The sequence below is a fragment of the Alexandromys fortis genome, unplaced genomic scaffold, assembly GCF_014885135.2.
Source record: "Alexandromys fortis isolate MF-2015 unplaced genomic scaffold, M_Fortis_MF-2015_v1.1 scaffold_149, whole genome shotgun sequence".
In the NCBI taxonomy this organism is placed as follows: Eukaryota; Metazoa; Chordata; class Mammalia; order Rodentia; family Cricetidae; genus Alexandromys; species Alexandromys fortis.
The window spans coordinates 2,737,577-2,758,655 of NW_026068025.1; the positions used below are offsets into that span (position 1 = coordinate 2,737,577).

At 53.1% G+C, this 21,079-nt stretch overlaps 1 protein-coding gene across 1 annotated transcript; it reads left to right on the forward strand.

The window, feature by feature from the left end:
• The first annotated feature begins 1,151 nt into the window (after positions 1–1,151).
• Positions 1,152–20,933, forward strand: LOC126514701 (GRB2-related adapter protein). Its single transcript, XM_050163783.1, has 5 exons — positions 1,152–1,307; positions 8,334–8,431; positions 12,439–12,561; positions 18,053–18,221; positions 19,912–20,933. The coding sequence occupies exons 1-5, from the start codon at positions 1,230–1,232 to the stop codon at positions 20,095–20,097; spliced, it is 654 nt and encodes a 217-aa protein (XP_050019740.1). The 5' UTR covers positions 1,152–1,229; the 3' UTR covers positions 20,098–20,933.
• Positions 20,934–21,079: the final 146 nt, after the last annotated feature.

The window sequence follows — 21,079 nt, forward strand, 5'->3', positions numbered from 1 at the left end:
GCCATCTCTCCATGTTTTGGAAAAACATCATATTAAAAAAAATCTGTTTTCATTTGGACCCATCCAGTTCCCGTTCTATAGCTTGGGTTCTTCATCCTGTCCTTGTGTGTTTGGGAATTCTGGCTCACTGTGGTTCCTGCGGAGAACTCTGGTTCCAAACACATAGCTGTGTTTCTCCGTGTTAGATTCTATCCTCCAATACTTACAACAATGCTGTCTGCACCAATGTCACAGCCCTACCGATCTCACCAGGGAGATTTAGTTGTATTCTTTCAGGCTGTAATTGACACACAGCACAGGTGCTATCCAATGACCCATGAGTGAGGTTTGGATAGGTGAGGAGTTTTCTGGAGCAGTGAGAAGACAAGGGGTGGCAGGTAGGAGAGGGCGGTGTGTCCACCGCAGTGGCTTGAGCTGTTCTTTGCATATAGTGGGGGGAATAAGAGGGTTCATGTGGGAGCTATGTGGAGTGGGAGAGAGGAGATGGCTGGGAGGGTCTTGAACATGGGCTGCATCTTGGGGTCCACACGGCAGGTGCTTAGGAATCTCTAGAAGTATCAGTAGAATCCCAGTTAGATTTTTTTTTTTTGTCAACTTGACACAAGCCAAGGTCATCTGGGAAGAGACAACTTCAGTGGGGAAACAGCCCCTTAGACAAGTCTGTGGAGCGTTTTCTCGATTCATGATTGGTGTGAGGGGAGTCTAGTTCATCGTGGGTAGTGTCACCCCCTGGGCAGGTGGTTTTGGGTACCCATTGTATAAGAAAGCAAGCTGAGCAGGCCATGGGAAGGAAGTCAGTAAGCAATGCTCCTCCATGGTGTCTGCTTCGGTTCCTGCCTTGGCTTCCATGATGAACTACAACCTGTAAGTCAAACAAACCCTTTCCTCCCAAGTTGCTCTTGGTCATGGTGTTTGTCACAGCAAGAGAACCCCTGCATAAGACAAGTAAGAAATGTGGCTACCGTGAGACAGGAGCCAATCACCAGATGGCTCTGTACCATCCGAAGTGGAGACACTGGGATTCCCCAGAGTCAGCGTGGGTATGTGAGCACACCCTCCCTGAGCTGTGACATGGGTGACATGTCTCTGCTTCCTGTTTCTCCCCCATCAAGGGCAGTTTCCGGCTCCAGCTTCAAAAGAACAAACACTGAAAACAAAGGAAGTGGTCCTCAACCACGGGAAGCAGGAAGTGTCTGCTGGGTCCTCGGCTGAAGCCCAGGGACAGTGGGATGGAGTCCGTGGCCCTGTACAGCTTTCAGGCCACAGAGAGTGACGAGCTGGCCTTCAACAAGGGGGACACGCTCAAGGTACCGAGCTGGAGACGGGCTGATTGGGCTAACAGGGGTGGTGGGGTTGGAATCAGGGTCCAGGATAACCCTGGTAGTCAGAGCTGTGAGGGACAGGCTCAGCTGAGCCACCTCTGTGTCCCTCAGTTTCTCTGTCTAGGAAATGGGAATAGTGATTACCTCCCTTTTGGGTCATTGTGAGAGTCTGAGGCAGCTGCCACGGTGCCTGGCAGGAGTTCGTTCAATCCTCCAGTTTTGTACTTTAAAACAATACCAACTGAGAGAAAGAGAGTTAGAGAGAGAGAGGGTGTGTGTGAGAGAGAAAGAGAGACAGAGACCGTGTGTGTGAGAGACAGGTGGTCTAGAATAAGCCAACATACTAACCAAGTAGGGCCAAGAGAGCTAGGATTTAAGTGTCAAGCAGTAGCGTGAGGAGAGGGAAAACAGAATAATATACTTTCTTTGCTCTCACCTGGGCTCCTCTGGGTCGAAAAGGTGGCTGTCCGCGTTGTTAGAGAGATGGGTGTGTGAACCGTCTAGTAAGAGTGCCCTTACTTAGACATTTGCGTGCAATGGAAGATTCCAGGGGCCACAGTCAAGATCTAGGAGGTGGTCATGCTAGATCATAGGCACTGGGATGCTAATAGCCTCCCCTGCGCCCTCCGTTGCCTTTCCAGTGACCCACTGGAGCAACTGGCACAGGGCCAGGTGGCTACCACCCTGAGTCTGGCCCCAAGAGTCGAGCATAGGGATAGCTTCTCTGAAGCTCATCCGTGGGATCCATGCTCAGAGAGGAGCTCCTGGGTGTGGAAGACCATTGCCTGACTGCAGTGAAGCGAGGCAGGGAGGTATCTGCATGAGCTGAGTGTAGAGTGGAGTCTCAACTTTTATTGCTTTAACTCTTGGGCCTTTGTTCAGTCCCTTGGGAGTCTGAAGCTCTAAGCTGGGGTTCAAAGGTTGCTATGGGTCTAAAGCAGCCACATACATTTGTGGCATCCCCTTCTTCAAGGCAAGGTGCTGGCACCTGGGTCTACCTAAGCTGTTGACCCTGGGTCCTGTGCACACTCAACCAACTTTGAATCTGCCTAAGCTGTTGGCCCTGGGTCCTGTGCACACTTATCACTTTGGCCTGGGAAGGTCCTGGGCCAGGAGACTCTATGTGTATCCTAGTTTACTTCAGAGGCCTGGGCTTCTCTGGAGACCAGCTCGGGATATATCCTTACACACACTTGAGGCTGGAAGGTAGCTGGACCACAGGAATGCTGTGTAGAAGATTCTAACCCAGGTTCAGAGGGCCCAGTGAAGTCCCCAGAAAATTCTATGAAGCCTGATAGCCTCCTCCTTCACAGATTCCCAAGAGGAGCAGGGAATCACATTGCTAAGAGTCTACTGAGAAATGGAGGTGAAGAGTTGGGGGAGGGGAATCCAGCTACCCACCACAAGCCATGAGAATAAGGACCTGGAAGCCCAAGGCAGGAGCAGCTTGCACAGTCGGCTTTCAGTAAGGGGGTGGGTAGGAAAGCAGAAGAGGCCCATGTCAAGCTCAGGGGGCTACGGGTAGTCGGCAGACATTGGGGAACTGCATCCCCTTGATTCATTTGACAAGCACTGGGCTACTTAGCCAAGCTTCGTGTAAGGGCACAGGCAGAAAGGCAGGCGGCTGGGGATTGGGAGAGTCGCCGTAAGCAGGGAAGACAGAGCAACTTTTCAAAAGAGGCGTAGAAACCTGGGCACTGAAAGAACTGGCCGTGCAAAGAGCCTGGGGAAGAGAGCCCAGGTCAGACAGGGCTCTCACAAAACCCCGAGGCAGGACCTTGACCTGTTTGAAGAGTCTGACAAAACTGTGAGAGGGAGGGGAGGAGTCCGGGTCTGCTGGGTGAGCAGAAGGGACAGAAGGGGCACAGCCATAGCTCAGACTAAGAACAAACTTCATGACCAAAGTGACGGCAATATAAAAAGAGCTCTTGCTCTGTTTTGTTTGTGAGACAGGGTCTCACTATGTAGCAAGGCTGTTCTGGAACTCACTATGTAGACCAGGTGGGCCTTGAACTCAGGGATCAGACTGCTTCTTCCTCCCCGTTGCTGGGCTTAAAGGCATTTGATACCACACCTAGCTTTAAAGAGCTCTAGAAAGTGTGTGTGTGTGTGTGTGTGTGTGTGTGTGATGTATATGTATACTATTACACACACATATATACACATACACACTTACACTATTCTGTCACAAGTGGGAAGACAGACAAGGGACACAAGCGGAAACTTGCAAGAGAAACAAAGTGAGCAGGTGGCCGCCCCAGACGCATCAGTGACAGGCACTGTGTGACTGGTGTCTGCCGCCCACTCTGCATGACTTTGTTGTATTTTAATTAATCTATTATTTTGAGACAGTATCACTATGTAGCCCTGGCTGGCCTGGAACACACAGAGATCTGCCTTCCTCTGCCTCTCCCTCCAGAGTGGGTTACTGAACATATTCACCACCATGCCTAGGACTTTAAAAACTTCCCTTTGAAGAACACCAAACACACAAACAAAACTTCCAAGGTTGTTTGAGAGTGTGGAGAGGTGTGTACTTCCTTGTGGGGTAGCAGATGGGTGAAGTGACTGATAGACATCTGGGAAATACATAAAAAGTTTTAAATGTTTGCACTTGGCCTGGTGGCATGTTCCTGTAGCCCCAGCATTTGTGGTGCTGAAGCAGGAGGATTGATTGAGCCTAGGAGTTTACCTGGACAGCATTGCAAGTCCTGTCTCAAAATGAATAAATGAAAAATAAGATAATCTGTTGTGTGGCCCAGAAAGTCCCTTTATAACCAGACCGTATCTGGCAGGTTCTGGGTCCTGGTCTAGGGTCCTGGTCTAGACTCCAGCTAATCGTCAGAAAGCAAACGGCCAGGCGGGCAGGGTTGCCACTTCCAGGCAGCTGATGCTCTTGGTGGTGGCTACACCACCAATTAGGCACAGGAGTCATCCTGAGTGGGCGTGGTGACACAGCCAGTGATCCCAGCCCTCAGGAAGGTAGGTGGGGCCCTACCACTCTGTGTAAGAATTCAGCACCAGCCGGGTGGGGATTGGGAGGAAACCCATCCTCCCCACCCCAGAGCACCGGAAATCACTGAGGGTGCAGAGCTGTCAGGACTATTCCAAGCCCAAAGTCACATTCTTTTTGTTTATTTGCTTGTTTTCTTCCTTTCTGTAAAACTGTAGTATTTACACTGTGTGAGGGCACGGATGCCACAGTGCACTTATGAAGCTCAGAGAACAACTTGGGGAAGCCAGGTCTCTCCTGCCACAGCGTGGGTCCCAGGGACCGAACCTAGGTCATCGAGCTCGGCAGCAAGTGCCTTTGTCTGCTGAGCTCTCTCCCTCTTGTTTGTGAGACAAGGTCTCCCTGTGAAGCCCAGGCAGTTTGAATTCACTATGTAGCCCAGACTAGCCTCAAACCTACAGTGATCCTGCCCCAGTTCCTCAGTTCTGGAATAGAGGCTCATGCACTACAGCCCCCCACCCCACCAGGGCAGCGCTAGGAAGGCGCTCAGGACTTTGTGCGTTCAGGGCAAACACACTATCCTCTTCAGAGTCCTTGCATAGGCTGGTTCTGCAATCCTTTTTGTATTGATTTTCCCCGGCTCTGCTTTAGACCTGTTTTAGACTGGCAGGAAACCGCAGGATAGGAGGGTACATCCCCCACTGCTGCAGTCAGTCACCAGCTGCTAGCCGTGGTTACGACGAACCGGATTGCTACGTTAGTGCTGCCCACCACACATCTAGATTTGATTTCCTCATCATTTCAACTCGTTAACACGTTATGTGAAATAGTATTCAGTATCTTCATTCTAAGATTTTTGGCATCACTTTGAATTTGATCCCAGAGTGCTTCCCTGCCTCGCTGTAGTCTCCCCCGGCTATCTGGAATTTAAAAAGATTACACCCATGTGTACTGCAGCGGCACTTCCTCTCTGGCCAGGGTTTCTACACTATGTGCTGGTGGCGTTCAGCCCTTCCCCAGTTGGGCTCTGGCGAATGTCACCATGTCATGCTAAGTCGTGCCAGCTTGAAGGTGGAACACAACTTCCTCTGCAGGTGCTCATAAAATCTAGGAGGAAACCCCCTGGCCCATAGGCTAGCTCAGGACATGTGGCCCTGAGTGAGTCTTACCAGGGATGAAGGCCCTCTTTGGCAGGCAGTGCTTGCAAGGGTAGATAGCTAGCACCCTGCCACTGTTCGCTGGAGGAAGAGCACGACACTATTCTCTCTCTCTCTCTCTCTCTCTCTCTCTCTCTCTCTCTCCCTCTACCTCTTCCTCCCCCCCCCTCTCTCACTCACACACACACACACACACACACTCAGATACGGAGTCTCTCCATGATTAGCTTGCCTCAGACACCCAGGCTAATATCCCCCTGGAAAGCGGAGGGCACTCATGCCCCCTGGCAGCCTACCCCCGCGTCCTTCCAACTCTGGACTCCTACCCTGAATCTGAGCATCTCTCCCTGCCCCTGAGCCCTCCCTCTGGTCATGGACCCATGCAGTGCCCTTCAGCACATGATGCTGTCCTGCCTCCAGCCCACAGCCAGACACGCCAGCCTCCTTTAAGGAGACAGAGGTGGGTCCATCTCAGAGCCGTCGCCTGGCTATTCCCCATTCCCTCTTCTTGGACACTATTCATCTTTTCACCATTGGTTTCTTTCTCTTCTTTCCTTCCTTCCTTTTTTATTTTTCTTTTTTTAAATTTTGTTGGTTTTCTTAGCTCTACATTTTTCTCTGCTCCCCTTCCTACCTCTCCCCTCCCCTTCAACCCTCTCCCAAGGTTCTCATGCCCCCAATTTACTCAGAAGGTCTTGTCTTTTTCTACTTCCCATGTAGATTAGATCCATGTCTGTCTCTCTTAGGGTCCTCGTTGTTGTCTAGGTTCTCTGGAATTGTGATTTGTAGGCTGGTTTTCTTTCCTTTATATTTAAAAACCACTTATGAGTGAATACATGTGATAATTGTCTTTCTAGGTCTGGGTTACCTCACTCAAAATGATGTTTTCTAGCTCCATCTTCAAAATTCGAGATGTTATTTTTTTTCTGCTGTGTAGTACTCCATTGTGTAAATGTACCACATTTTCCTTATCCATTCTTCAGTCGAGGGGTATTTAGGTTGATTCCAGGTTCTGGCTATGATAAACAAAGCTGCTATGAACATAGTTGAGCACATGTCCTTGTGGCACGATTTGAGTCTTTTTTCTTTTTGCTGTTGGAGAATGGAGAACTATGAACAGTGTCTTACTATGTCACCCAGACAAGGCTAGAACTCAACAATCCTCTTGCCTCAGCTTTCTAAATGCTGGGGTGACAAACACAGACCACCAAACTAGCTGATTCCTTCTTGTAAATTGGGGCATCTACAGAAAGACTTTTGTGAGTCACTCTGGGTACCCCTTTGGCAGCTCCTTGTCCAAACAATGGCTCCCACAGCTCTCTCCCCAGCAGGAGGCTGCTGCTTTCCTTGGCTCTTTGCTTCTTCACAGCACTAATGCCCTGGGTCACAGGCTCCTAAGGCTACATCTCTAGGACTCCTGCAGTCGGCACCCAGCAGGTGCTCAGTCAAGAGCTGTCAGTGACTGTGTCTGGGGACAGTGGGGAGACCAGCAGCAGGTAGGGCCAGAGGTGGTGCAGACAGGCGCTGTGCCTGAGCTAGGAAGCGGGACTACCCTGAAGTGTATTCCCTGGGGAAGTTCCCGAAGCTCCAAAGGTCTGGGGCTCCATCAACAGTAAGAATTCAGCAAGGTAAGCACAGAAGCACCTCAGGTCTCTATAAAGAGGTGGGTAGAAGCAGGACAGCACATGGCAGAGGTTACAGGCACAGTGGCCGCTTAGGTACTGCAGGACGGGACATTGTATGGTGTTGGCCACAACTGTGCCCATTTAACAGACAAGGATGCTAAAGCCAAGACTCTAGAGACGGCAGGAACAGTCAGAGCTCAAGAGCACACGGACTTCTGTCTCAAGCTGTGGCCACTGGGGAAACTTGGTTTCATTTTGAGTGAAAGTGGTCCCGAGTCAGCTACCTGCTTCCATCGGCCCAGTGCTGCTGACCTTGTTCAGACCAGGAAGGAAGGAAGAGCTCAGCCTGGCTCCAGGGCCTCTCAGGGGGCTCAGCTCGGAGCTGAGGCACAAGCCCAGACTTCCAGGTGCTTTTCACTTGTGGATCATACTGGAATGTGTCTGTGTCCCCTGTTTCTGTTATTCTGGTGGTGAGGGGAGGGGGGCAGCCAGCTCTGAAGTGGCTCCAGGTACAGAGCAGGAGCAGAGAGGGGGATGAAAGCCCATGGTGACCAGCATTTTTAAAACCCCAGGCCAACTATGCTGTGCCGCGCTGGTCAAGTTCACTCCTCTGAGTCTGTCTGTGAAACAGCACTTGGTGATGTTCAGCTTCTTCTGGTTGCTTGAGAACTGGGATGACACAGGGCAAGTGTACCCATGGGATGAGTGTGCTGTCCCTTCCCCAGGGCTACTTTCTGCCCTTTAGTAGTTAACGCAGTGGTTCTCTGTCCAGTTCTGCCTAGTGCAACTGGGGTGACAGGGCCCAGCAGGCTTGCAGGGTGTCTGTAGAGTCCAAGCATCTGGGCCAGAACCTGAGAACTAGCTTCATCAGAACACAGCTCTTTCGTCTGTTCTGCTATTTCTGGCCCTCTTGTCGTTCCAAACACGAAATTCATGTGACCCAATGTTGGGGCTCACTGACTCATCTGGGGGCCTCCAACTTCATGTCACATCTCAGTGGTCAGTGATTGGCTGCTCTGGGTTCCTGCAATCAGAAGACCTACTCCCACCCCTGGGGCACCATGGGGGTCTGGATGGGAGAGCATAGAGGCCGCAATGCCCCGTGCCATAACCACAAACTTACATGGGCTCAGCTGCCTCACCAGGAAGCACAGGCCTCCTGTGCATGACCATCTATCGGCCTGTAGGCTGCCTTGGCCTGTGGGCTGCGACAGGGCCTCATCCAGGGCTCTGACCTCAGCAGGTGGCTAAGCGTCCATGTTGCTCCTGCCTACAGATCCTGAACATGGAAGATGACCAGAACTGGTACAAGGCCGAGCTCCGAGGAGCCGAGGGTTTTGTTCCCAAGAACTACATCCGTGTAAAGCCACATCCGTGAGTAGTCCCCACTGCCACCATCCACCTGGAGGTTATCAACCCCACTTCGCCCTGCCAGAGCCAAGAGGTTTGGGATGGTCCTCGATACCGCACAGCCTGAGGAGATGGACACTGGCTGATCGGTCTGAAACTTGGGGAGGTCAGGAGTACAGTCAGACCCAGATGTCTCAGGCCTGGGACCTAGGTGGCATTGAGCATTGCTCTCAGAATGTCTGGGCCCCTAAATAGTCCCTGACCACCAGCTGGATATACCTTAAATGGCATCGGGGTCATTGGTCTGGTTCCAGGGAACCAGGCACAGAGACAGAGGGAGACACGGGGCACAGGAAGAATATGTCAAAAGGCAGACAGCATCAGGGTACCTCTCAGAAGGGGTGGCAGTGAGTGAGACGCTGAGGGATGGATGGGAGTTGGCTGTATAAACAAAGGCGACGGCTTAAGGCATTTTCAGGAGAAGGTAGAAAGTGGGAGGAAGCCAGAATGAACCAAGGAGAACAATGCGTAGAACCAGTACAGGGACTGGCCGGAAGAGCCTGGGGTGCTGAGCCAAGGGAATGGGAAGCCATGGGGTCCTGGGACGGTGTACGTGTGTGTGTGTGTGGGGTGGTTCAATTAACAGGTGGGAGCTATGCTGTGGTCTGGGTGGGAGGGATGGAGGTGCAGGGTGGGGCTCAAAGGGTATTTCCTCTGTGTCTTTTTTCTGCTTGTTTCCAAACCTGCCGCTACCTCTCTACCACCTCCGGCTTCCTGTTTGGGGTCCCCATCCCCAACCACCCTGCTGGGTCCCAGGCCTTCCTGCCAGGTACACCCCCCACCCACCCACCCACCCACCCAGAGGCAGGGGAAGGAGAATACAAGCATGAAGAGAGAAAAGCATAGCATGTACCTCAGATGCTAGCCAGGTGAAGGCCTGGGCCGTGCGTGAGCTAAGGCTCTGGTCATCTGTGTGGCCTCAAGGAGGGCATAAGGCAAAGGTTGGAGGGCTGTGTGTGGAGTCTGAACTGCTGAGAAGCCCTGACCCTGGGCCAGGAGAGAGATTGCAAGGGCTGAAGTCCTGGGTCAGGCTGTCATGGAGGACAGGAGGAAGGAGGGGCCAACAGGGTATTCAGAGTCACGGAACCCAAACCCCTGGTGGCCTGGAGGGCCGCTCTGGCCACCTGTGCTTAGACCAAGCAGGATCATGATCAGGTGCTAGCCAGATCCTAAGGGACCTGCTAAGTAGTTGGCCCAGCTTGGTAATCTTAGGCCCTGCCCAAAACAGCTCTGGGGGACATTCCCTCTTGGGTATGAAGACCCTAAACGTAGGGGTGGGGGGAGAGGGCTGTAATCCTTAAAGGCCTATGCCAAGCCCTCTCTGTCCCCGAGCCCCAGGGTGTCCTCTGCCCCTGGACCAGGAGGCACTATCCCTACTCTCAGTGAAGTTGGAGGACTGTGGAACGGTGGGGTGGGGGCTTCTCAGGAAAAGGATAAACCCCTGGGCCTGCAAGTTAGAATAGAAGTTTGTCAGGGAAGACAGAAACAGACCCAGGGGTGTGTGGAAGGTAGGGAATGAGCCACGTTCTCATAGTGGCAGCTGGAAAAGCCTCCAGGTGGCTGTTCCTCCAGCTCCCCAGCTGTGGGGGCGCTATTAACATTGTCTTACAGACCAGCAGAGGCACACAGAGATTGGGTGGCTTGTCCAACATCACTTAGAGGCAGGCTGGGATTGCAGTTAGACGGTAGAGGCTCTTCATGAGCCTGCAGAGAGGGAGAGAAAACCTGTGGGAGTGGCGGTGTGTGGGGGCGGGGAACCTCTCGGGAGACCCCAGGCCTCCCTGAGTTTCAGTTTCCACATCAATAGAAGAAGCAACACGATGTAGTCAAAGACAGAGTGATGAGAACTGAGTGTGAGAACTCTGGGGAGCCCGAGCGGTGGTGGCGTACGCCTTTAATCCCAGCACTTGGGAGGCAGAGGCAGGCGGATCTCTGTGAGTTCGAGACCAGCCTGGTCTACAAGAGCTAGTTCCAGGACAGACTCCAAAACCATAGAGAAACCCTGTCTCGAAAAAGAAAAAAAAAAAAGTAAAAGAAAAAGAGAACTCCGGGGAGTGTTCCCTGTCCTTCGAGCAAGTAACCCCCTCCCTCCATAACTCACAGCCCACTGGACCCATTCCCTGTGACCCTGTCACCCCAGGGATCCCACCTCTACTGCTTGGAGACTGTATTAGTCAGGGTTCTCTAGAGTGACAGAACTTAAAGAATGAATCCTTCTCTCTCTCTCTCTCTCTCTCTCTCTCTCTCTCTCTCTCTCTCTCTCTCTCCCCCCCCCACCTTCTTCTTCTGTGTGTGTGTGTGTGTGTGTGTGCGCGCGCGCGCGTGTTTGTATGCTTTATTAGAACACTAATGCTTTATTAGAACAGGCTGTGGTCCAGTTAATCCAACAATGGCTGGCTATGGATGGAAGAAAGTCCAAGAATCCAGTAGCTGCTCAGTCCACGAAGCTGGATGTCTCATCTGATCTTCGGTATACGCTGGAATCCCAGAGTAGGCTCTAATGCCAAGGAAGGAATGAACTTGCTAACAAGGCACGGGCAGACAGACAGCAAAAGCTTCTTACTCCCGTGTCCTTACCTAGGCTTCTAGCAGAAGGCATGCCAAGATTAGAGTTTCCCAGCTTAAAAGATCTGGATTAAAGGCATGTCTTCCTACCTCAGACATATGGATCAGAAGTAGATCTTTCTACTTCAAATTAAGCAAAATTCCCTCACAGGTGTTCCCTGTTTTGGGGGGTTTAGTTAATTCCATATGTAGTTAGGTTGACAACCAAGAGCAGTCATCCCAGAGACCCAGTTCTAGTGTGTGGGTTTTGGAGTCCCAGCCAGGCATGACAGGCAGTCTGCCATTCCTGAGGACCCCTCACCTCCAGGGAATCCCCTCTAGATCTCAGCACACTAGCCTAGGAGAGCGGCTGGCTGGCAAGGCTGTCGAGGCTGCTGCAGGATCTGGCCGGCCCCACAGATAGGAAGGACACTGGGAGAGGCTGTTACTGCAGTCCTGGATCAAGTCTACTCCTACTCGGGAGGGGCTCGGGAAAGAGAGGGCACTACTACTGATGTCATCCATACTTACTTGGGGTGTGCTAGGCCAGCACGCCGCCACTGACCCACACCCCAGCACAGGTCTGCACTTTTTAACTTTTGAAAATTTGTCCTTGGCCAGTGAGAAGGCTCCATGGTTAGAGGTGCTTGCTGCTGAGCCCGATAACATGAGCTCAGTCTCTAGGACTCAAATGGTGAAGGAGAGAACAGACTTCTGCTCTCTATATATGTGGTACGGACATTCCCGCATGTGTGCCCACCAGAAATAAACACATTTTAATGTTAAAAAAAAAATCAAGGCTAGCTCAGTGGTTAAGAGTGCATACTGGTCAGGCAGTGGCGGCGCACGCCTTTAATCCCAGCACTAGGGAGGCAGAGGCAGATAGGTCTCTATGAGTTCGACAGACCTAGGGCAACACAGAGAAAATGTCTCAAAAAAACAAAACAGAACAAAACAAACAAAAAAGAGTGCCTACTGCTCTCTTGTGTGGTTTCTAGCACCTACATCAGGTAGCAGCTTACAACCAGCTCCAGGGGATCTGATACCCTCTCCAGGATTCACGAGCACATACCCTCCCATGTATGTATGTATGTATGTATGTATGTATGTATGCTTACGTGTGTGTTTGTAATTTAAAAATAATAAAAATAAATCTTAAAAGGGAAGGAAATTCTCCTCTACTGTCAGGTTGGGGTGTACAGGCTGGTGGAGCCCTGGAGCCTGGCCCTTGTTTGTCTTGGGTGTGGGTTTGTCTGGCCTGGTAAGAAGCGGCAGAGACAGGTTGTCTTGGATGTTTTTTGCCTCTGCTGTGTAACCTTGATTTGCTTCTCTGCTTCTAAATTTCCCCATGTGGAAAAATAAGACAATGGTGCCAGGGACAGAGGGCCAGCCCTGCCCAGCGCTGACACTGTCCCCTCTCTGCACAGGTGGTACTCGGGCAGGATTTCTCGGCAACTGGCTGAAGAGACTCTGATGAAACGGAACCACTTAGGAGCCTTCCTGATCCGGGAGAGCGAGAGCTCCCCTGGCGAGTTCTCCGTCTCTGTGAAGTGAGCTCTGGGGTGGGGGTGGGGGTGCAGGAGTGGAGCAGACCTGGTAGGGCCCCTGGCTGGGTAAAGGGCTCAGAAACAAGTCCTCTGAGCCCCGAAAAGCTCAGGGAAGTGCCTCAAGCAGACTGGGCGCACCCACAGTGGCAGTCCAATACACCCAGACTTCTTGCCTGAGCAGGCTTCTTAGAGGAGGAACAGTGTCCATTGGTGCCCCGGGCTGGTGCCCAGAGAGTGCTCCTGACAGGGTTCCACTCTATGGCAATGTCGAGAGGACGGACCTTGATGCCAGGCACTTCTAATTCTGAAACTGTCATTTTGTGGCTGTGTGACATAGGACCAGTTATCTAACTTCTCTGAGCCTGTAAAGCAGACTGTGGTGTTTACTCTATAGGGAGGAGCTCACACCTCGCAGGAGAGGGCCTGGCCACAGAAGCTCATGCAAGGTTGCTGAGCGGGGAACTGTGAGGCTTATTAAAGATGAACGCCGTCGCTCTTTGGTCTGGTATAGCAGAATAGAATTGAGGGCTGCGGGGTCGGCCCCTGGCCGCCAGTTCTGGCAGGTTATTGACTTCTCAGTTGCGCCAGGCTGGCTGGAAGCTGGGAAGCAGACTGGAGAGGACGAAAATGAGGGCTGCACGGTGGAGACAGAAGCAAGGAAACACGCGCATCGGGAGGTTAACCAGAAACACCTGCTGGGGTCTCTGAGCCGGGAGGCTCTCTTCCGCCTGGTGCCCAGGGGAGGCTTTCAGGCAGGGGGAGCTGCAGTGCCAAACCCCATTGTGGGATGCCCTGGGTTGTGCAAGAACCATGATGCCAAGTGGTGGGAGCGACAGAAAACAAGGGACAAGGCCTGGCTCACACTCAAAGGGAGGGGGCCATTTGGCAGAGGGCCTAGCACACAGCTTGGGCTTTTCTCTCAGAGCAGTCCCGAATCCTGAGGGGTTCTGAGGAGGAAAAGTTCCATCTGTAGTAAGTCCCCCTGGTGGCTGTGAGGAGGAAGGACTTGGCGGGCTGAGGCAGCAGGAAGCCAGCAGCGGATAGTGTGCTGGGGAGGAGAGCGGTGTCAAGGCCTAGAGGTGACATGGCTTAGAACAGCAGGCCCTACAGGATCTGCTCTGTTGCCTGGCTGCTCCTGGAATGAACTTCTGTGCTAAAGGGACAGAGGGTGGTGTGGCCTGTGTGTGGCTCTTCAAGGATGCTTGACCTCTGGCCAGTGGCTTTCAACAACAGGCCTATCGAGGACCAGGGCAGTATATGACCCTGCTGTTCCTGTGGACTATGGTCTCTCCCTTCTGCTCTCATGGCCTGTGGGAGCTGCAAGACCCACCACAGTGGGGAGCTACTGCCCTGGGACCACATCAAGTGTCCTGTCTCCTGCAGCTGCTTGGCAGCCACCCCAGCCACTGGCTATTTCAGGAAGGTCCCCCACACTTTCTCCAGCCACCCCAACTGTGCAGCAGCCATTGGCTACTCCAGGAGGGTCCCAACCACATTCCTCTTGAGCATCCCAGAGACCCAGGCTGTCTTGACAGATTTTGGAAGGTAGCTCTGACTAGCCACCCTGGGACAGGGAGTATGATGGGATACACATAGACCAAGAACTTCTACCATGAGCAGGTGCAGGAGGACGTCTAAACACAGAGGTCATACTCCAAGAGGGGAAGAGGCAGCAGTCAGGCCTTAAGCATGTGTGGGAGCTCTACTAGAGGCTGGGGGTATCAGGCACAGGAGACAGCATGTTGTACGTTGAGGGCTGTTTGGATGGTAGCATGTCTGGCTGAAAGGGCAGATGGCAATGCTCTGGGGCAGATTTTAAGTAGGAGAACTGAGCCAATGTGTGGTACTCAAAGATACCCTGGCCCACACCCCACCAGTCCCTTCCCAAGAAGTCCTAGCCAAGCACGTATGTTAGACCAGGCCAGTGCTTCCCCAGCTTGGACCACCAGGTGGCCATCTCCACCCTTGTTTCCTCCCAGGCTGGGTCAGGGATCCTGAGACAGACTAATGTGTTAGGATCCTTGAAAGGGAGTGAGTCCCAGCTCCTACGTCTCCTAGCCCTGAAATCCAGACAAGTTATCCTGGGAGCCTTGGCTTCCCCGTCCATAAAGTAGACATTGGCATAAACAGAACTGTGTTCTGGGTACCCACTCTGTAACTATTGCCTGAGGTGGAACTGGAGGGGAGCACCTGCTCGGAGACCACTTCTGGCTCCTCTGCCCTTGTCCAGGGCTTCCCAGAAGACAACTGGTTGGGACGGTTGGGAGCCCTAGCTTTGCCTGAATCTTGTGTTTATATAACCTCAAGCAGACTCTGGTCCTCTCTTGGTGGTCATATCCTCAGCTGTGACCCCGAGTCAACCTGACAGTCAACCCTCCCTGGCAGGGATCTCCCACGAGTTCATGCCAAGACACATAGAGCTGTCATCACAGGTGGCTTCATGGGCCTTGGATGTTGTGCAATGCCATAGCACAGCTAGTTGACTGGAGAGGTTTCAGAGAGCCGACCCCCTGAACCCTGTGTGCCTAACTGTCCCCACGTACTCCTCTCTAGGCCACTGGAGACTCTTCTGTCACAGCTGATAGTCCCCAGTTAAGGAGCCTTGCTTCCTTTCTGGCCATGGGTGCCTTGGAGTTATTGAACACTGTCTGCACCACCAGTCGGGTGCTACACTAAGTACCTACTGTGAGCCAGGCCCTGTCCCTGAGGCCACTACTAAATAGGACAAAGCTCCTTGTTCCCCAAATACCTGTGTCCTGGTAGAATGAAGAACTCATGATCAGCAAATAATGGCACCTGGAGTAAACGAGGCAGGGCTGTAGATCCCAGTGTGTAGGTAAAGAAAGAGAGGCGAGAAACTTGCTACTGACCTCAGTGTCCTGCCAGACAGTTTCCTGAAACACAAAGACCTGGCAGGGCCTCTCAAGGCCGGCTCTCCTCTCCCTGTGAGCTGCAGTGAGGACTCTCCACTCCCCCTTGTTCCCCAGTGGACGGAGCAGTGAGTGCCCAGGCCTGACCCAAGTGAACCCCAGCTGGGAACAGGGGCATGTGGGCTCCTGCCCACCCAACCTCCCTTCCCCTCTCAGCAGCGGCTGCTGCGACCAGGCAGGAAAAACTCGATGAGCAAGACTGTCCTGACTAAGACCATGAGTTTTTCGAATGCAGGGAACTGGCTCAGCATAGTCCCTTTGGGGGTTGGGGTCAGGGGTCACAGAGCAGTGCCCAGCGAGGGACACAAGCAGTCACCCCCAAAGAGGTGGAGATAAGTAAAGATAAGTGTGCCAGGGACTACTGCAAAGCCCCGGAGTCCAGAACCCAGCTCTGGGGCTCGGGGGCAGGGTGGGGTCCTGAGGAGCAGTGTGGGATGGAGATGTAGAGGGATCGACCCCTTTCCAGACAGCCTGGCCCTTCCTCAGCTTGGAAACAGGAAAAGCTACAGTGCAGGCCAGGTGGAAGAAAGGACAAGACATGTCACATACAGCCCAGACTGTCACATTTCCCAGCCCTAAGAATTTCCCAGCTGCCAGGTTGGAAAGTTCTAGAACTCCTGGCCCCGTGCCCTGTCCCCCAGCTCTCCCGTGGGATCCAAGAGCAACCCTCTGCAAAATTCTCCAAGCCTCAGGCTCTCGGCTGCTTTCGGAGGAGCAAGGACTTATGAGTCCGGAGCCTGCCCTGTCCCACTCCATCTTGCCTTGCTGGGTCCCTGCACTCCTAGCCACATCAAGCCACTCTGTTGTTCAAAGTGACCCCTCCCCATGCAGCTACCCCTGAGGCCAGAGAGGTGGGCCCACTGTCCCCTGCTCACCCTCAACACCCACACCTTAGGCACTGAGGCGTGGGGATTGTGGCGGCCCTGGCAGAAGCCTCCTCTGAGGAAATTGGCCCTTCCAAAGGTGTATAAGCAGTGCAGGTAGGACTGGTCTGAGGCCAGGTCACCTGGTAGCTACAGCCCCCATGGAAAAGCCCTCAGCAAAGCCTGCGGTGAGGGGCTGAAGGCGTCGTGGGCTATGGAGACGTTCAGGGCAGCTCTATCTCCTTGCTTCTGGTGCCCGTCCACAAGCCTCTGTGAGATTTGAGAGCGATAAGACTGGGTGGGGATACTGGGATCCAAGTTGAACCCTGGCCCTGATGAATCGCACGGGGTCAGCTCTCCAGAAGTGGGCAGTTTATCAGTGACTTGACCGTGAATGGCAATGCAAAAATACGTTCCTCCTGGAAGACCAAGGCCTAGAGAGAGGATTGTTTACGTAGTCCAGACTGGCTTTCCACTGGACTCTGGGATTCCAGGTGTGAGCCGACGCCCACTCCAGACTCTAGTCAGGGCTGGGCAGGGAGCGTCCCCAGATTCCTAGCGCTGTCTTCATCCTAAACCTTCAGCCCATCCCTGGGGCTGGAGAGAGAAGGAGCAGTGGAGGGCAAGGTGCAGCTACAGACTTGGGAGGAGAATGGTCTCTGGAGGGCGCAGCCCAGGGTGTAGGTCGCATTTGGAATAATATCTGGGACATATTGTCCCTGTGGGAGTGACAACTGCCATTGTCCCCACCAATAATCAATCAGAGAGCTCCTCTGAGCATTGTGACTAGAGGCAGCACCACCTAGCCTTCCTTCTGTGGATTTCTGGACAGGCTGCGGCTGCACTCAGGCCTCAGTTTCCCTACTATGCATAGGGTCAGGAGGTAAGACTAGCCACCTGTGACAGGAAACGGGTCCCAGATTTAACCGCTGCTACCATGCCCACTCCCAATGGCACCTCTGAAGCTGTCTGGCTGTTCTGGTGTGCAACAGGTTGCAGGTTAGGCCCAGGCAGGTCCCTGGGCACAGTCCCTAACAGGATGGCCTGCTTTAGCGGGACTGGGATAGACTTGGTACATTTTGGTGGCATTGGTCTGAAAGGCTGAACATAGAATTAGAAAGAAGGGGCCGTTGGTTTCAGAGAAGCTAGCAAAGACAAGAAGCAAGCTCTTGAATCTGAAGAGTTGGGTTTATCATGAGGGCAGTGGCAGCCATGGAAGGCTCTTGAGGGGAAAGAAAGGACACGGAATAGTCAGAACGCCTGGGTAGCTATCATAGGCACAGAGTTTGATCAGAGTCTGCATGATCTTGGGACTCACTCCCTAGAGTACTGGGAGGACTGGGAGGGGGAGGGGAAGAAAGAGATTGTCAAAGTTGAAGGGATGCCAAAGAGGTATGAAAGACATGTGCCCAGAGGTACCCAGTGATGGTACCAGTACGCCAATGGTGTGTTTCAGCTTTCTTATCCTAAAACACTATGAAGTGTTTTCCCTATAAGAAAACTGAGGAGTTCAGAGGAGTTAAATGGCTTGCCTGAAGCCACACAGCAAAAAAGTGCCCTTGTCTAGAGCCCATGCCCTGAACCCCATATTCTACCAGGATGGCTTCCAGTGTCTTTGCCTCCTTTGACTTCAGATGCCCCCAGAGAAGTGCCTGGCTCCAGAGACGGGGCTAGGTCTGAGGCACTGGGTCTTCCCCGCAGTTATGGCGACCAGGTGCAGCACTTTAAGGTGCTTCGAGAGGCCTCAGGGAAGTACTTCCTATGGGAAGAGAAGTTCAACTCCCTCAACGAGCTGGTCGACTTCTACCGAACCACCACCATCGCCAAGAGGCGGCAGATCTTCCTGTGTGATGAACAACCACTGACCCAGGTAAAGCTGGGACAAGGAATCCTGAGTCTGAGGAGCACTGCCTTGCCCTCCCCAGAAGCCCAAGTCCCCAAAGCGGCATGAGTGTGGTCCCTACAGGGAAGGAAGAAGGACTGTAGAGAAGGTAGGAACAGTGCAGAAACTTCACCCTGCCCACACACTGAAATCGTGTAGGGTGTGCAATAAGTGAAAATAAGTGCTTGCTAGTGAACGAGTGTATGAACACCTGCTGAGTCCCACAAGCCGAGCTGCACTGTGCACTCTGATTTGGGTTTTGGCAGGATTTTTGTTTGTTTTGAGGTAGGATCTTTCTGTGTACCCCGGGCTGGCCAGAGATGTGCTATGTAGAACAGATTGGCCTTGAAGTCTCCGTGATCCTCCTACCTCAGCCTCCCGAGCACTGGGATGAGCCTGGTACTCTGTGCCCATGTTATGCCCACCTCTTTATTCCCGTTACACAGATGAGGAAACAGGGGCCAAGAGTGAGCCAGCTCAACGAGAGGTTCCTTCTCTGCTTCCCAAGGAGGAGCTGAACTTGGACAGGATGTGGGCAGTGTGACCCCCCTCAGGGACAAGGCCTAGCTGGGCCCCAGGTGTAGAGAGATCCATCCAGCCCTAGTCCTCACAATAACAACAATTTTCCAGCAGCCAGTCCTTTCATCAAGGAGCCAGGAGCAGCTCTCGCTCTCATTAGGATGACGACACCAGCCGACTGGGTTATTAGTGCAGCACAGTGTTTTGCTTCGAGGCCAGGACAAATCAAGACCTGGGCATATTTGAACTTGAGCACCACAGAGAGGGAGGGGAGTATGATTCCTGCCAAGGCTTGGAGAGGGCTGCTCAACTTTGCAGTCAGACCTTGTGTTTTTCTCTTCTCTGAGACCCTGCTATGTGACCTGGGGGCCATTTCAATCCTTAGCTCCGCCTTGGTTTCCCCTTTGTTCAATGGGACGAGTTAGGGGTTTGCTTTACCAGGAGAGACACACTGTGACTTCAGAGACCCCCTAATGGTGCCCACATGGCTCCACTGTCTGGCCTAGTGAGCTAAGGTCCAAACATCAGCCCCTCCTGCTCACCACCTAGGCCAGCTCTGCCTGGTGAAAAGGGAGGGGCTGATCTGACCTGTTTCCTCTGTACTGGCTCTGCCAGAGCCTGGGGTCACCATTGGGGGGAGGGAGGCAGGGTGAGCTTCTTCCTTCCTGGGCAGAGCCCACTGATCCTATCATGTTTGGAAGTTCTGCAGGCTCAGCAGAGGCAGAGGGGAGGGCCTGAGCTGGGACACAGCAGGTGCCTAGCAAGAACAATAGGGAAGATGGTAGAGCCCAGGAGGCAGAGATGAGCCAAAGCTATCCACACCCAGGACCCAGACCTGAGAGCAGATAGATAGTGGGGGTAGTGTTTCTACTCCCCCAAGCCTGAGGAGGCTGCAGAAGAATCTGCTCCTCAGTGTTTTCCAAGCCTTGGAGTACTTCCATGCCTGGCATCAGTTACCATGTTTTTGTGAGCTCAGAGGTAGGTAACAGGACCCAGAGAGAGTTGGACCTTAGTTCCACAAACTATGTAGCAGGGCTGTGAGTGGCAGAGGGCCTGTCCCATGTCCCCCAGCGGGAGAGCACGTTTTCCATGGGGCTCCTGGCGAAAGACAGCTCACTGCCTCCAAAGGCCACTAATTATTCTGCCTGCTCCTCCACAGCCGACCAGGGCTTGCTTTGCCCAGGCCCAGTTTGACTTCTCAGCACAAGACTCATCCCAGCTTAGCCTCCGCCGAGGTGACATCGTGGAAGTCGTGGAGTGTGGGGACCAGCACTGGTGGCGGGGCCGGGCCGGTGGGCGTCTGGGTTTTTTCCCACGGAGCTACGTGCAGCCGGTACACCTGTGACCCCGTAAGACCAGAGGAGCGATGCTCTGGGCACAGCCTCTTCACACTAACCAGGACCGATGTTGGTCACCACCAGGCTGGTTGCTGGGTTCATGATGCCACCCACCACTGACAAGGCCCAGCCTCTCTAGGCTTGAGGACCAACTGCTAATGGCTAGGGCCCCGCTCAAAGAGTGCTCCCCTTGAGCAGTTACCTGCCGCCCATGTTCCAAAAGCACCCTTCAGATTGTGCAAGTTGCAGGGAATGTGACTTAGCCCTGAGCAACCTGGACTTCCATGAGGGCTCAGGGTAGTTCCTCCCACTTGAACACTTTGGAAGCCCCTGGCCTTACCCTACCAGCACCTGATGAGGCTCTATAGAGGTGAGTCCCATCGGAAGAGGCCCTTTAGGGACAGACGCAATACAGTGGGTCCCCTCCTGTTAGCTACAGAGAGAGCCCAGCCTGGAGGCAATGGGTTCTGCTTGTTCTGGAAGAACAGACAGCCTACGGCCTGCAGTGAGTGGACATGAAGTCCAAGGAGATGATGCCTGGCCATTGAGGGACCCTGAGCTGTCTCTGCCCAGAGTCACAGCACCTTCAGGTTGGGAAAACTGGGTCAGGTTTGACAAGGCCTGGCATGGTGGTGGGCTTTGGGGGAGGGAGGAGGAGAGAGAGCGTGCACCTCTGTGGTTGTCTTTAGTCCCTTGAAGAGCCCAGGTTGCAGGAGTTCTCCCTGAGTCCAGGCTGGCCCAAGACCCTTCAAGCTCTGAGCCTGGCATACCCTATGCTGCCAACCCATACCTGCATATTCAAAATAAAACATGAACCAGTAGACATCCAACAGAATCTTCCAAATCAGACTTCTCTTTTGCATATTTATTTTTGTTTTTACATCCAGACCATGGTTTCCCCTCCCTCCTCTCAGTCCCCCGCCCCCAACATATCTGACTCCTTTAGTGCTGTTTTTGAAAGGCCTCCCCACCATATTTTCAGAGCTCCAG